Source organism: Mesoplodon bidens (genome assembly GCF_964165515.1).
Source record: "Mesoplodon bidens genome assembly, chromosome: 8".
NCBI classification, from domain to species: domain Eukaryota; kingdom Metazoa; phylum Chordata; class Mammalia; order Artiodactyla; family Ziphiidae; genus Mesoplodon; species Mesoplodon bidens.
The window spans coordinates 52,482,857-52,500,813 of record NC_138165.1 but is presented as its reverse complement, the minus strand read 5'-3'; the positions used below and the strand labels follow the sequence as shown (position 1 = coordinate 52,500,813).

At 36.8% G+C, this 17,957-nt stretch overlaps 1 protein-coding gene across 10 annotated transcripts in view; it reads right to left on the bottom strand.

Annotated features, from left to right (window-relative positions):
* The window catches only part of GTDC1 (glycosyltransferase like domain containing 1), a 390,290-nt gene that overhangs the window by 279,133 nt on the left and 93,200 nt on the right, over positions 1–17,957 (bottom strand). For 5 of the 10 annotated variants that reach the window (XM_081242633.1, XM_081242635.1, XM_081242643.1 and 2 more), the window contains exon 3: positions 4,989–5,192. In XM_081242633.1, the coding sequence (XP_081098759.1) occupies positions 4,989–5,167 (179 nt within the window). In that variant the 5' untranslated portion in view covers positions 5,168–5,192. Of the gene's footprint in view, positions 1–4,988; positions 5,193–11,780; positions 12,006–16,530; positions 16,611–17,957 lie in introns of those variants that run through there. The other 5 variants (XM_081242639.1, XM_081242640.1, XM_081242638.1 and 2 more) reach the window with 5 other exon arrangements.

The following is a 17,957-nucleotide window of genomic DNA, read 5'->3' as shown; positions in this document are numbered from 1 at the left end:
TCAATTAAGAACAAAAATAAATAAATAAACAAGTAAATAAATAAATAAATAAATAATAAATCACAGCTTCCCTGAAAGAGAATCTGCTTAATGAAGAGACACAGTCAAGGTACCATTTAAGAAAATGGCAAATCATAACAGAATTATCAATAATCAAATATCACCTTAAGCTTGAATTTCACTTTATACATTACTTGACCCAACTGAACTTTCATTCAATTTATTTTCTATCCAACTATTTGCTTTCCTTGCCCCTCCTTAGACATTTAAAAAAAAAAAAAAGGTCAGGGGTTGGGAGTAGGGAAGGGAGATATCATAATGATAATCAACACCAATTAGGACTAGGATGGCTACAAGAAACAGAAAACTTAAAAAACTAGACACTTGATCTCATGTAACGCAAGTCTGGAAAGAGACAGAGAGGCACTGGTGTAAACCAGTCTGCACGAGGACCCAGCCTCTGTCTATTAATGGCGAGATTTTTAGTTAATGTAACAATAGCTTTAATGATTATAGTTCCATTCGGATTTTCTATTTCATTTTGAGTAAGGTGTTAGAAGTTATGTTTTTCTAAGAAATTATCCATATTGTCTAAGTTTGTAAATGTATTAACATAAAATTATTAACAGTATTTCCTCCTTTTTACTGATTTGTGTCATATCTGTAGTTACATTTTTTTCACTCCAAAAATGAATTGTGCCTTAAAAAAATAAATAAAGCATGCCTGGATTTATATCTGTTTTATTATTTCAAAATCACTAATTTTAGTTTGTTCATCTCCATTTTCTATACACACACACACACACATATATGCTTTCAATTTCACTATGTTTTCTCTTTTTATTGTTTCCTTCCCAGTACTCCTCCTAGCTTAAAGTAAGAGGAGCCCTGCCCTGGGCCAAGCTTTAGAAGGCACTGCATATCACAATTTAAAAAGATAATAATAAAAATAAATTTATTAAAGATGATGTGGCTGTGACTGTCAACTTAGATGCAACCCACATTGTGATATGCAGTATTTTCACTATGACTCAGTTCTGTTTTTTAGTATCCGTTATAATTTCTTCTGTGACCCATGAATTATTTAGAATTATGCTTTTATTTCCTGACTTACAGGGTTTTTGAGGAATCTTTGTTAATGATTCCTCTCCTGTTCACACTTCAGAATGATTTCATCTGAGGGGCGAAGATCACTGGCAGAGGGCAACTGGGGCCTGCTGCCTGCACTGGCAGAACAGCTACTCCCCCAGGCAAAAAGGGCTGCAGAGACTGACAGCAGGAAGCTGGCCAGGGCACACAACAAGAGAAAGGTGGGAGGGATATGGGTGGGGCACCAACAACCTCTGCTACACTAACCCCCAGGCAAGTATCTTCATTCATTTCCAATGCACTCTTCCATCGTTTCCTTCTTATAACCTCCTTTCTTGGCACCAAAGATAGCACTAATAACACTCTTTGGCACCTTACTTTTGGTCACTTGTCTTGGAGAGATTCCAATAAGAGGACACAGAAAGCTTCCTAATTCAGGTTAATGCTGCACAGTATTTCATTTCAAGAATGTAACATAACTCAGTTAACCAGTCCCCTTTATGAAAACTACGCAGCCACGGCTTCAAAGCAAGGTGACCACTCTAACTTCCAAATCCCTCCCCAGATCCTCTCTTACTCTGCTCGGCTATGAACTTAAAATGAAATTAGTATGTTTTACAAAACACAGCTAGATGTTTTAGGGACAGAGGGTTTTCAGGGTACTAGGTAGCTATAGCGTTCCAGCCTTTCATCAGCCATTTATGGCAGCTCAGGTGTTTTGTCCTCATCTTGTCATCTGCTGGTTGTAGACATCATAACCACAGTGAAATGCAGAGAAGGGGAGATGGCTTTCTCTTTTTATAAGTAAAAACACAAAATAAAATTAAAAAAACTTAGTTGGAAGAACCCCCAGAAGTCATCTACTTAAACTGAATTTGCCAGAATCCAGCACTAGCTTCAAGGAAAACTGAAAATCTGGCAGAGAAAGGAATCATCATGACCAACTTAAGTCCATCAAGCTTCACTCCCAGGGGCTGGGTACTTAGCCACGCCAAAGAAAACTAATTCTGTTAACAAGGAGGAAGGGCTGTTAGGTGGGCAATGATCAGTATCTGCCACAATACCTCAGATGGAATGAAAATGTAACTGTAAGCATCTGAGAGTGAAAAAAATGATTTTAAGTAAGAGCGATTCTTTCAGTTCAGTAAAGATATTGCAGAAAGAAAAAAGAATGAAATATCTTTGATGCCTACTCTAGGTATATTTTAAGAAAGTAGAAATGCTTGATGCTGGGACAAATGACTCATACATTTCAGAACATGAAATTTGAGGCCCATCCTCAGAAACATTTTTCTGCATTTTGTGAAGTTTCCAGAAGGCAAGGCTTTAATAAAACCTAATAATTACCAAACCACTTTTGAGAAAAATAAATTGTGGAGCTTTTGTAATCTATAATAAAAATTAAACAGCTCTAAATGTGAATCATGATGTATTCTTTTCACTGTCAAGATAAAGCAGAATCAAGCTGATTAATTAGGCTGGAGCATTTATTCTTTTAGTAATAAAATATTACCCAGATAACGAGCTTATAAAAACAATGACTATGTGTACAGATGTTGAAAAAAAATAACCTGTGTACCTACATTCAAGGTCTTTCTTATCAGACACATTCCTACTAGTTCAGAGTAGTTTTTGCATAGTATGCAATATTGGTGCTTAATCATTTTATCTTTATGAATTTTGGTGATTTCATTTGACAAATGTACAAATAGAGTAAGTAAATAGAAATCAAGAACTTTTCATATCTTTAAAAGTCTCCACAGAGATCAGATTTATCTGGTGTAACAAAACGTCATTCTTGCACTTCTATCTAGGGTTGAGTGAGCATATTTTTTAACTTCGTATATAAGTTTTCAAGCTGCTGCTGTTTTTTCTAAAAGTATACAGAAAGGTTATTTGGTAAAGAGTAGATAAGTTATCGTTAGTCAAATATAACTGTAAGTTAGACTGGTGAGGTATGTTTTAGTGAAGTCTGATTAGATTAATAAGTACCATTAACTGCAGCTTAAATGGCTGAGTTTGAAAGATCACAGATACCACTGTTAGGACCTGGAGGTTATGGCTATCAGAGAGTAAAACTTTATATTTTATGACACCATCTTTCAGAAATCTACCTCCCAAATAAGACTGCTTCAAAAAGCAATGTGATGTTTTACCTCAAATGCTTCAGACCTCAAACGGAGTGGGGAAGCCACGGGCACAGAAGTGTTTGTTTGCATGCTATCCACACACATATATTTGTGATACAAAAATTCCATTCCAAAACACTGCGTAATCAAAATGAAATCTAACAGCAGATACAGAAATGGTTTGTTTCAATGCTCAAATCATTGTAGAAATGTATTCTATCATTTGGTATGAATGAATGTATTATATGAAATGGTAATGTTAAATGAAAATGTGCCATAAAGCCACTGGATTACTTGACCTTAAGTAACATAATGCAATTGGTGCTGAGAAAACACAATTAAATGAGATATGAAAGCAACTATAAACAATCAATTTTAGCACCGCAACAGTGCTAAAATCCTGTTTAGCACTGTTTCAAGGCAACGACTCACTTGCCATTGCCTTGAAAACTTTTATATTGATACATGCACTGAAATTTCTAATACTACTAGTGAATCCACAATATTCACTTGGTGATTATCAGAATATAAAACATTAAATTTTGTAAGGAAAAATACACTTTAGATTAGAAAAATACAAAATTCTCAATATGCCCCCAAACAGCTTTTACCTTTATAATCCCAAGCAACTTGACTTGAGCGCTCACTGCTGTTCCATCTGACAATCTGAATTCTCAGAGGCGATGCATGGTTTTTATACACCAAATGGGTTATTTTCTGAATCCCCCAAATTACTACTAAGAACAGCAACCTACATTTAAATCTCAAGCTGCTCTCTCCCTTGTCTCTGCCCCACCTTACAAGCAGCAGCAGATGGATATGGCTGCTGACGCCAAGGTGAGCACTGCAGCTTGCAACGTGCCCTTTCTCTAACAACCTAGCTGCTCGAACTCCATTCATTATCGGCCTGGCCCTCCCGACTCCTGCCACCACCAATGCAGTCCTACACAGAAGGGCCCAGAATGGTAAGAACATCGGATATGTAAACCACAGTAGGATAATCTTCCACTATTTAACCATCAGGAGACATATGGCAGTAAGGATATTCAGGAGGATTCCATTCTACTGTTTCCTTAAAATGGAATCGGTATTTCCCATCCACACTTTTCAGTGTGTCTCGGAAGCCCTTCTCATAGGTCCCCCTAGTTCCCACTTCCTAACAATTCAAAATTCAAAACTGAGGCCTGTGTCCCCAAAATCTTTTCATCCTTCCAGACAAAGCAAAGTTGACCAACTCTACAAAGCGACCTCCAATTTGTCACAGTCAAAATCAACTTCTCCCCTTTTCATACTCTCATGACACTTTAAAAACTACTCATCTCTGAATAGTCTTTAAAGCCTGTAAGGGCACAGGCCTTGGTCATATCCATCTTTCCAACATTAGCTCCTAGTACAGAGCAGACACCCTAAAACAGCATACTCACTAAAAGAGGCATGGGAGATTATGGAAGCAAAAAACAAATGTGCACAAGATCAACTCTCATCTCAGGCCAAAAAATGTCATCATACACCCACACGTGCATGTGATAAAAGCACAAGACAAATGAGAAAAGGCATGCAGGCTCTAAATGGATCCACTTTCCTACCGACCAGGTGTCCTCAGAGTAAAAATGTACTCGGCTGCTCTGCTGTCGCTAAAGGAATAGCTACTGTAGTCATTCTGACCAATTCCATAGTTGGAGGAAATCTCACAGAGGCCAACAGAGAAGCAACCTCCTTAGAACAAGTACATTTAAAACAGGCTGGAGACGCAGCCTGAGCTCCAATTACCTGTAATGCTCACTGGCGGGAATATTCTGAGAGAAGTACAAAGCCGATGTCCGTGCTCTCCAGTGCCATTTCTTTGCAGGAAGGGTATAAAGGACACAGTATTCTAACTCTTCTTGAAGCAGATCCGCCAGCTGTTTATGGGACCCTCCATAGAATGCCTCAATGATGAGAATACTCATTGGCCCTTTCAAATCTTCACAGATTCTAGATATTAAGCCAAAAAAAAATTGTATAAACATTTTCAAATAAATATGTTAAAATATTATACCCAGAAAGCAAATAAAGCCGTTTACAGACAAATTATTTTTTTAAATAGGCTTGTCCCGCTTTTTTAAAAAGTATATAACACTTGAGGTTTGTACTTTGGAATCAATATTTTTATACCATTCATGTCAATAAGAGGAAATAAAGATGCTTTATTTTTCTGATTTCTGTATTCTTCATGTCTTAAGATTACTTCCACAATGACTCAGTTTTTTCTCCTGCCCAGGAAGTTTAAAGTTCTCTCCCACTGTGATCACTCACTTCCTGGCTGGAACGGCTGTGACCCTGACTCAGTAACCTCAGCACTGGCTTGGCCTAGAGCTCTATCTAGACTTTGACAGTCACTGAACTCATGTCCTAACTAACACTTTCACTCCAAGAGCCCTTCATTTGTATGGGCCTTTCCAGTTCAGGAATTCTCTGATTCTGGAACTCTCATATTAATCCATCTTTAAATTCATCAGCTACCAATGCCTCCAACAAATCCATATTTAGAAGACAGCACACTCATATTCAAATCTCAATTCTCTAGTGTTAAAAATCTTTAGGATACAATTTTTTGAGACGCTTGACCACTTCCTCAGTATTGTCAATATCCCACCTCCAAAGGAAGACCGAAAAAGTAGGGTAAAGCTATATGCTTGTGAACAGCAAAGTTTCTACAACCTTACTTTAAACAACAAATGCATTAAGAGTGATAAAGTAACATTACTATTAAAAGATGTGGTAAAATTTTCACCACAGAGAATCGGCTGTCAAGCAACTTTTTACTTTAATAGTATCACTTTTGTTAAAGTGCTCAGTGAGATAAAAATATATGTATGAATGTAAAAACTTTTATATATTTCAAATTATATGCTATTTCCTGTAAGAAGTAAAGAAGAAATATCACTTGGTATATAACAACTACATTGTTTTAAAATATTCCAGATGTTTGAATTCTCCTTTATGACTTAAGTAAACACCACTCATTAAACAAGCATATTGCTTTCCTTAATAACATTGTTCCACAAAATTATTAGTATCAAAAACTCAGTGATGCTCCTAAGAAAACTGTGCTTTACCTTGCTCAGTCAAAGCAATGCCTGCTTAAATTGCCTTTCAAAGCAAAATGTCTCAAACGGTTCTCAAAGAATGACTGAAGTGAAAAAAGCTTATTTCTTGATATCTTAAATCTTCCAATGAGCATTTTTTGGGAAAAGATACAAACACATACTTCACTTATCTGTAAAATAGGAAGCAGTGCTCCTCGGGTGGAAAAGGTATGAGTCCTGGGGCTCAGTTCTGTCATGTCCTAGCTGTAGGACCTTGGACAAGTTACCTAACATTGTAGGACTTAGTCTCACCTTCTCTAAAATGGGGATAAAAGTACTAACCTCAGAGGTGTGCTGTGAAGATAAAATTGAAGCATAGCAGCTGACAAACAGAAATAAGGTATTTTGCCCCTCCCATTATTAGGATAAACCACCTTACTTAAGGAGTAAAGATAGAATCCTCCAGCATTTTAAAATCAGTTCTTTTCAATCACAGCTCCCTATTCACCAAGGAAAGGTGGGAAAAGTAGATATACACATGCATTTGAAAGGCAGTGGGTGTTACCCATTCCCCATCAGCATACTGTATTTCAAATACAAATTTCAGAGTACTGCAGATTTTGTGGGCAAGAAGTAAGCTCAGAGACTGCGCTATGCAGCTCGATTTTTTCAGGCTGGCTGGTGACTTCAACTTTATAATGCTGTATTCAGTAAGTTAACAAACAGCCTCCAGGTTTAACAAAATGGTAACCCTTCAAATGAAGGAAACTTCTAGAAAGCAAATGAGAAACTAGTGAAAGGCAATTTTGAAAATTATATCAAAGGTTTCAAGAAAAAAGAAAAGCAGTTTAACACTAATCTGCTTACTGCATCACATGACAGATACCTGCTATCTTGCTTTATTTCCTCTGACCTAACCACACTAAGGTGTATATGCTGTGTATATGCTTAAAAGGTCTCTAAAAGGTTCTTATAAAAATGACCTGAGATATTTCCCCGAGTGATGGAATGTGATATAAACCACTCTAGAGAATATTCCACTCATATATAACCTCAAAGAAAGAAACATTAATATTTGGAAAAAAACAAGCTTTCTGATTCTTCATTACTCTGCCCTTTTCCATGATTAATCTAGAGCACATACCATGCCCTAGAGTTACAGATGTTTCTTATGGCTCTGAATCATGAGTTATCTGCAAACTATCAGCCACTGTGGAGGCAGTACGTGTAGGTGCTGCTGTAGATTCAAGACACTCACTAAGCAGAACTGAACACCAAGCGTGTGGGAGGTTGAAAAATAGAAAAGCGGAAAAAAGATTATAGTTATAGTAGATTTCCACCCCTTTAATAGCTCAGTAAGAAGAGTGAAATGTACAGGTTTGAACTAGCGTTTACTTGAGCATTCTTCTAGTGGCCAACGGGTGTGCCTGCATTTGGGGTATTTTTCTAGGGAAAGTAACTATGTCCTACCATCTCTGAAAACTATACTTAGTGGCTTTGATTCATGGAAATTTGTTCTGCTTGTTTTGTGGAGACAGACATATCCTGGCAGTTCCCCCATTTACTTCTACTGCAACTTTTGCAGCAAGAAGAAATTATGTTCTTCCCCTATAGTCTTCTTTAAGCACAACCTGGAAGAAAGATGATTCCCACTAGGTGCAAGCAAAAGAGGGGAACCTGATTTTTAAACATAAGATTCAAACCAAATGTCATTACAGCACATTAAAGAACTGCTCAAATAATACTTTCACTGTGCTTGATTGAGCTTTGCTTTAGAAAACACTGCTGGAAACATGAGCAGGAGTTGGGAAAAAAAAAAAAAGACACTGTGTTAAAAAGGATTTTTGCTGTTACTCTGGAATTTACTAAAAGATAAAGGGAGTACACTATTTGCTCATTTTAGCAGTAATCCCAGAAAACTAAAGATGGTCACCTGACATAATAGATTCTCATGAGCACGCCAGGTAAATACAGACATTTTGCACCACTAGCAATGGCTACTGGAAAGTGAGTGTTTTGGAGCAGCAGTAACAGGGCCTCAACACTGAAAGTCCTCACTCCAGAGAAGGACAGGGTCTCCTCCATGGCAGGAAGATGCGGCCAGCTGTTTGCCAAAAGAGTTGGGTGAACCTACATGCAGCCAAATGTCTTACATAGGTGCCTGGATTTATGAATCTGTTAAGGCATTAGCGCATGTACCACCACAGACCTTAAGCCCTGAAACAATTAAACGCAGTAAGTATATTAGAATTAGGGGTATGGCATTTTAAAAGGAAGAAACAAACAAACAAACAAACAAAACTTCCCACATTGGAGAATAAACACCAAACAGAAAGCCCATGTCCTTTCTACATGACACTAGAATGATGATATTTTATGAGTAAATGGCCAGTCTGTTCATACTCCCTAAAAGAGCATAAAAAATGTTTCAGATAAATTTTTATCAGCTTTTAAGTTTTTCTGCTTAAACAAGTAAGCTTCAGTTTTAAAAAACCTCATTTCTTCAGCATTTTTTATTCCCCAGTGACTCCAGATGAATGAGAACCTACTACACTACTAAAGCTTTATGAAAGTTTAATTCATTATCAATACTATGATTTAATGATATGTGGTTAAATGCTAAACATTAATTTAGCAATATAAAAAGAGTCAAAGTGATAGCTAGGACACAGGAATGTTAAACCACTTCAAGTTCTATTTAAGATTACCAGAGGTCAAAATGATCTATTGGAGAATTATCTGCCTTCCAAAAATGTACATTTACAATTAAGGGGGAATAGAAGGTGAAAAATCACAATAGTATTTCATATAAATATTTTGACCAAAATGAAAAGTTGCCATTAGAGTCATCTGAATTAAAAACGAATAATGCATTATTGATAAGATCACCAAGAACAAAAGTAGCCTGAAACCAATGCTGTGAATATTTTTAAATTTATATATAAAACTTTGGTCATGGTACCTGAATTTATTTTAAGCTTGACCCAGTTTCTTTATTCCTTGAGCCATGATCATTTTCAAGGTGAACTACATTTTTGTCTACCTCCTCTAACAGTTACAACTGCTGTGGTAGTTCAGTTTTTTGGGTTTTTTTTTTAAACGGTATAGCTAAAGGAAATTTGCCATATGCCACTGATTTATCAAAAAAGATGTGCTAAGTATAAATATCTCATGTGGATTTTTAAAAACTAAAGCTAAGTCACATTAGAAACCCATAATTAGCCCTCATATATGATGTCAATGCAGTTACTTACAATATTCAAATAATTTTCCAGCCAAATACCAAGTAATAATTTTAAATTAGAGGACATGTTGTATTAATATATTCCACAGACACCTTACTGCTATTAGTTGTAGGAAGGTACGGTTTCAGTGATGATGGTTTTAACGATTTTAATCCCACACACATGAGAAATTGATTCCACAGGCTAATCCACACATGGCTTGATACCTTAAACTTCAATCAATAGCTGAAAATATATTTTCTATTTGCCTATATACAGTACTTGGAAAGTTGAGCTTGGCAGAGCAAAAATAGAAAGCTTAAACACAACATGGTGTAAATTGAGGAAAGTAGAATTTGAGTAGGATTTCCCAATAGGTCATCAGAGGTTTACCTAGTATTTCCTAACTGACCCTTTCCCCTCTTCCCTTCTGAATCCCCAACCACCAACTCCAACACACCCAGGTTCTACTTAAAAAGCAACCAATAACCCAGCAGAGTAAAATAGGGCAGTACTGAGAAAAGTTCGTATTACCTTCCAGCCCACTCATTTTAATGATTCATCAGGGAAACCCCAGTTGTTAAAATATACCTGAAATCTCATTAAACAAAAAAAAAAAAAACCAAGCATGAAAAGATTTCTGCTTTGAAACATGTTGTCATTGATTCCCCTAACAGAACCTATTAAGGGTAAAAGTGTAGTAAAAATATATTTTGCTGAAAAAGTTTCTTCAAAGTACTATAATACATTCTATTATGACATGGGGGGAAAAAGAGACAAGGATGAACAGATCCTATGAAAAAGTTATTATCAAAAATTTCATAAAAATCATGCATAGCAAGTACATCCTAACCCCTAAACCTTCAATGTAATCTCTGAAGACTGATAAATACTCTAACATTGAATGCAGTGCAATAAACTTGCAATCCTAAAACTATAGGCATTCACAATATTATACACAGATAAAGAAAGTCTGACCAATAGTAAGGCATGAAATTGGATTCCTGAGCATTAATTTGAATTGAAGATAATATACAACAGAAACTGATCATTATTCCATTTGATTATGGGGCATACAACCTAATATTTATGATAACTTGTATACTACTGTATACTTAAATAGCAACATTTTTTTTTAATCTTGGGTTCATACTGAAAAAGATGTAGCACTCTAATATTCTATTCCCCCACAAGGTTATGGATATTCTAATTTCATCAACTCTGACTTTTGTTTCCTGCTGTGATAACTAAGAAGTGAGGACTTACGCACCAAAACCAAGATTTGGTAAGAAGACTTATATGCCACACTATCTGTGAGACAATTTAAAGCTATTTTCAAATGTGCTGTTCCAAATATATGATTTGCAATGATCTTTTAACACGTGCTCTTTTTAAAATTACAGTCATATATGCATATATGGCTATTTAATTTTCCCTGACAAATATTTTCATTCTTTCTCGATTTGGGATTTAACTTTCTGCTTAAAAATATCCATAACTTATGCCACGACTTGAATTAATACAAAGTCTTGGTTATAACTATCAGTTCAGTATCAAATGCAAATTCGACAAATACCTACATGTACCGACAGTATGACATCATTCACTTGTTTTCAAGTATGTATAATTTCCACAACTAGATATATATATGTATATATATATAAAACAAATTCATTACCTTACATTTTGTAAAGTAATATTCCACATTAATAGCAAAATTATAACTGTGAAACTTTTTCTCTTAGTGTACTGGTTTAATTCCACAGACAAATAAAATATTAACCCTCTTTCAATTTTTCATTGCTATCAATTTCATGAATAATTTTAAACTATAAAAGTAGCAATGAATTAGTTCTACTGAATACTAAAAATATTTTCAATTTGCTGACATTTTAAAATGTGGCAGTGTATTTATGAATCAATCGGAGATTTTACACCAGAAAATTATCTCATCACTAATTTGAACTATTGCATTACCTTTTTAACTAGGTCTCCATGCTACCATGCAATCCAGTACCCATCACACCATTCTCCATAATCCAGCCACAAATAATCTTACAAAATGCAAATCTGATCATGAAGTGACATGCTCAAAAACCTTCCATATCTCCATCACCTAAGGACAAAACCCAAGGCGCTACACATGGCAGTTAAGACCTTCCTTTTCTGGCCTATTCCTTTCTTTTCACTACAGCCTTGCTTCCCCTTCTCTGACTTCAATCCTCTTCCCCCACTTCCCCAGGATCATCGTAGCAATACCAAGTACTCACACTCACATGGCTATTTTACACTTCTGTGACTTCACACCTTTATCTCTTTTCCATCAGCCTTTTCTTCAAGTTCACCTGATGAAATTTTCTTAAAATTTCTGCATGTGAATCACCAACTCCAAGAAGCCTTTCCCAGAACTTCTCTTAAACATGACTTCTTTTCTACTCTGTACAGTAGCATTTTACTTGTTTCACTCTGTTTCCATGTTCTGCTTCCCTGTGGGGCTGTAAAAAATTTGGAGGATGAGGATCATGTCATTATTTTCCTGGGGGTTATCCCAGGATCTGCTATATAGTGGATGTCACTAAGCTTTCTGTAGAGTGGAACTGAAGATCAGGAGGAAATGGGAAGTTGATTCTGCCCTTAAAGAAGTAACATTGCTTTCACCTGAACACAGGTCCTGAGCAAACCAGTGTCAGGCAGCACTATACTTGCTACTAGTGATTTCCCATTATTCCTGAAGCCTAAACTAAATCAAGCAGCTAGTATATCTGAACACTTTTTTTTGTTTGTTTTTTTGTTTTTTCTGGTTTTTTTGCAGTATGCGGGCCTCTCACTGTTGTGGCCTCTCCCGTTGCGGAGCACAGGCTCCGGATGCGCAGGCTCAGCGGCCATGGCTCACAGGCCCAGCCGCTCTGCGGCATGTGGGATCCTCCCAGACCAGGGCACGAACCCGTGTCCCCTGCATCGGCAGGCGGACTCTCAACCACTGCGCCACCAGGGAAGCCCCTGAATACATTTTATACTCTCTTTCAAATACTTATTCTTTTTTCTTACTGTTCACTGAATTTACTGAAATGAATAAATTATTTTCATGTAGATGCGTGTTTGTCTTAACCTACTAATGCAACAGAAGTAACAGTGATTAAAGAAGTGGGAGAAACACCATAAGCAACTGAATTCTAGGCCAAAGCAAGTTTCACGGCCTAAGAGAATATCTCTGAGATCCATGAATTTTGAAAATCACCTACCGTTTTTTATTGTTTGATCTATCGTTATACTAGTTTAATACTAGAAATGGAAGTAGGATGAGTAACCAATTCCCTCACGATCAATCTGGAGATCCCATTCCACATTTAGTAATTAGGGTTTTATTCAACAGGGAAGGAAAAAAGGCATTTTTAAATACCTTCTGCCAACAACTGTGCATTTTATAAAAGTTTGACAAGATGAATAATGTATTTGCTTTCTCAAGATGGCATTTCTCCAAGTTTTCCACCTTCCTGAAATGGGCTGCAAATCAGCTTCAGTGGGAGAAAATAGGGTTATCAGACCCATTCGGATATGGACCCCTAAGTGGAGAAGCCAGAGTGAATCGCAGAATCATAGATGGAAGGAAGGCTGGTGCCACTGTTCAATCACTTCTCTTTTATAGAAGAAGAACTAGAGACTATTGGCATCAAAGAATAAGTGACAGGGCTTCCCTGGTGGCGCAGTGGTTGAGAGTCCGCCTGCCGATGCAGGGGACACGGGTTCGTGCCCCGGTCTGGGAAGATCCCACATGCAGCAGAGCGGCTGGGCCCGTGAGCCATGGCTGCTGAGCCTGCGCATCCGGAGCCTGTGCTCTGCAGGGGGAGAGGCCACAACAGTGAGAGGCCCGCCTACCGCAAAAAAAAAAAAAAAAAAAAAAAAAAAAAGAATAAGTGACAGAGCAAGGGTTTAAACTTACCAGGGTTTCTAACCCCATATTCACATATCTTTCCATTATACTTCACTCCAGGCACCTGATATGACCTAAGTAAAAGGTGCCTCCATTTCCTAGTCTTTGTAGTTTTTGGATTGAATATCAATATTTAATAATTATTACTACATAATGGTATATATTGCAGTATAAATGTATATGCATGTGGAATGTAAATGTCACTATAAGATGATAGATATATTTATTGCATATTACATTTAATAAGAACTCCCAATAGTTTGTAAATCTAGGACATCGGTGGTATAAGTCACACAAAACTGAATACCAAATGGTTAGGATCACAAAACTCAAACTTTTGTGACTTCTTCCTGAGTCCTGTATAATCATCCCTCCCCTCACCTCACCACCCTTATCCTTCATCCCCCAGCTCTAGACTGGCAATTTTCTGATAGGATAATAGGATGGACAAAAGACAATATCCAAGATTCATATAGCAAGAAAGGTGTGGAGGGGGAGGGGAGGAGGTCAGCCATAGGGCTATATTCAGTCTATTTCATAATTAGCTACAGTAACCATCAAACAAAGTCCAGGTCCCCTTGATGTAACAATCTGTAGTACTTCTCAGTACTTACCCCTTGTAGACTATATTTACATGAGTGATTACATAATACCCATTTCCTCCCCTGGATATTAAGTTCCATGAGTAAAGTGACCAGGTCTGCTTGATTATCACTATACCCCCAGCACATAGCAAACAGAAGGTATTCAACAAATGTGCATTGAGTCTATAAACACATAAAACCCTTTAGCAATGGCCTCGACAATTTCTTTCTAATTCATCCAAGACCTTTATTATTATCAACCACAAATAATCACCCCTTACTACCACTAAGTACTATTTACTCTCATGGACAGAACTTAATGCACACTTTCTATCATCATCTAAATATAACAGGTGGCATCTTATTGTATTCAAAATGACACACCTCATTCTAAGGAAAACAGTTCTGCCAACAGCCCTGCTGAGGTGTTTGGAAATCACGTTTCATACCATGGGCAACTACCTTCTCTGACCTGACTGGACTCTGTAAGAATATTTAACCAAAGGACAGTCAAGTCTATAACCTGGAAGGATTCAACTGGTTTAATCATTACACTGACATTTTTTATTAGACAGAAGCATTATCTTGCTACCCTACATGGACTTCTATGCCAAATTTTAACTCAGACCTAGCTGTGCAAGGTAATTATAAATATATACACCAAACAAATTTAAAACAAAATGACTAACAGCTTCTTAACTACCCTGGCACTAGTGCATCTCACTCAAACATCTTTTAAGAACTTAATACGTATTAACTAAAAAAAAATTGTTGAGAAGTTTCCCTCTCCAAGTGGGAGGCACATGTCACATTTTCAGTTAATTCTGAAACAGAGATAGCAAAGTTACACTAACACTCAAGCATTCTCAATGTCCTATTTGAAGTGCAGCAAACCAAGCAAACATGGGTGGCATTCCCTTGATGAGTTGAAATAAATGTCACCAAGTATAACATTCTGGATTTACTCACTTCCAGTGAAAAATAAAAAGGACATAATCTCACAACTCAATCTGTTTATCAGTGAGGGAAATCAACTTAAAAGAAATGCAAAATCAGGGGGCAAAAGAGTATCAGGTAAACAGTTGGGAGAAGAAAAAGAAATTTCCACAGAGGAGCAGAGAGCCAGAAACAGAAATCCTTAGTACTGATGTTAGATACTTTTAATATTTTAAAATTCATTTTATATCAGTGAAAGTCGCCCTGCAGTAACATATTTTTTAAATGGTGTTAGGAAGTATGACGTGAAGCCAGTATTAGAATCTGTCCTTTAAGATCCAAATCAATAAAACCATAAAGATGTATCAATTAAAATATTTAGTGTCACTTCTCTCATCTCCAAAGTTCCACATGAATATAGAAATCTATTAGAAGTAGCATTAGTTAAAAGTGTGTTTTCTTCTGTTTATTTACTGTAACAGGTCTTTTTCTAGTTGCCATATATTTTTCAAGCATCTTCTGATTTGCCAATATTCTAAGACATTTATTGGTAGTTTAAGAAGTCATCTCTAGATAGAGTCTAGGGATTGTTACTGATAAATTTTAAAAAGCCCAGAAACCCAGTTTAGACCAGGACTGAGTAAATCTGGGGCTAACAGATGTGGTAATGAGAGCTGTATCACTATTTTTAAATATCACAAGGGGCATATCATTAGCTACTCACTATTATAAGAGAAAGAGTCAGTCTGATAATAATAGACTGGGATTTTAATATCCTGAAGATATTTAGGAATGAGCCTATTGAGTAATGTAAAGGAATTACACAGACAAGGGTATATAATTTCTAGAAGGTCTACTATTCTCCATAGTTTTGCACAGGCTTGCCCATATCATCTGACACACAAGTTTCCACTAAAAGAAGATAAGCAATAGCTCAAAGTTCCCGGATTGCAGCAAGCACTATGACTTTTATCTATCTAGTGGCCTTGCTTGTCACTATTATCTCTTTATCAAATGGTTTTTCAAGGAGACATTCCAATAATACAAATATTTGGTCTAATGAGGCAGACCCTACAGCACAGAGTATTCTTTGCAAACTACCCAAAGCCGCACTCTGCATCCTCACTATCTCTTAAGGAAGTAATTTCACAGTTTGCAAACAGTGTGTTCAAACAGAGTAAGGTTGCTTAGGAGTTAATTAATTCCCCCTTGCATCTCTACTGGCATATATGTGTTCCATATCTGGGACCGTAAGTCTCTCTACTGGATTAATTAGCATTCAAAGTTAACAAACAGCCTGAATCACTGTTGAGAAAGATAATAACTTAAACTCCTAAAACTAGCTATATAATATCCTGTATTTCATATAATGGTCATTCAACTGATTTTAGTAGAACTGAATGAAGTAAAGAAATACTTTGCTTCCACTTATTATCCCTCTTGCTCAATGCTCTGATGTCCCTTTTCGTGCCTTGTTTCCAAACTTTACTTGCAAGAACTAAATTTAAAATATCAGATAAACTCCTTCAGATTGTTCAGAGTAAATGCCTGCCAGGCGCAATGTGTTACCTCTCCTGGGAGTACCTGTAGGAGACAAAGGAGCGACAGGTGATGGTGAAATTTCAGCCATCTGCAAAGTACAGTTGAGCCTTGAAGAACAAGAGGAAGAGGGGGGTTAATCCATGTATAATTTATAGTAAGTTCCTTCCAATGTGCAAATCCAACCCACCACAGACCCTAGAGTACTGTAGTATTTACTACTGAAAACTATTCCGGTATATGCAGACCCATGCAGTTCAAACCTGAGTTGTTCAAGGGTTAATTGTAGATGAGAATAGTTGTGAATTAAAAGGACCCTTCTCAAGTCCTGCAAACACAAGCTGAAGGCTGCTACCTACTCTACTAATGCATAAGGCTAGATCTGCTTGAAAGTATTAAAATGTCCTATCACATTTGAACATAATACAAAAGGTTTGAAAACTATGCATATCTTTTGATTCAACAATAACACTTCTAACAATTAACTCTGGAACTTCTCAAGAATCTTTCTTAAAGTCTTTGCCCCAAATTGAAAACAATCAAAATATCAAAAAAAAAAAAAAGGATTTCTTATGATCAAATGATTAATGATCAAAAATCATAATGAAGACTGTTTACTGGCATGGGAAAATGTCTCTACTATTGTGTGACTGCATGAAATGAATATATTAAAATATATGATGGAATGACTAGATAAACATGAGAGAGTGCACATGCACACAGGTAGATATAAATAATCATTTATGGTAGAATTATGAGTGATTTTGTTTTTCTCTTTGTACTTCATTTTATTCTTCAAGTTATCTTCACTGAATATGTTTCAACTTAAAAGAAACTATAAATTTTTCTTAACTTTAGGGAAGGAGGCCAAATCATTTGAAATAACAAACTACTTCCCAATTACTGAAGGCTTACTCCCCTTCAGGAGATTGCAAGTGGTTTTCAAATTATTTTAACTGCTATTGCTATAAGGAAACTTATTAAAAAAATAATCATCAAGGGTTAAACTAATGCAGCTAGGGTTAGTCACAAACACTATAATTTGATTTTGCAAATACTGCTTGCCTAATGCATGAAATAAAAGTAATACTCAATTAATTTAAAAATGTACTCGAGGGCCTTCCCTGGTGGTGCAGTGGTTAAGAATCCACCTGCCAATGCGGGGGACACGGGTTCGAGCCCTGGTCCGGGAGGATCCCACATGCCGCGGAGCAACTAAGCCCGTGCGCCACAACTACTGAGTCTGCGCTCTAGAGCCCGCGAGCCACAACTACTGAAGCCTGCACGCCCTAGAGCCTGTGCTCCGCAACAAGAGAAGCCACCGCAATGAGAAGTCCGCGCACCGCAACGAAGAGTAGCCCCCGCTCCCCGCAACTAGAGAAAGTCCGCGTGCAACAACAGACCGAACACAGCCAAAAATAAATAATTTTTTAAAAATGTACTTGAATTATTAAATA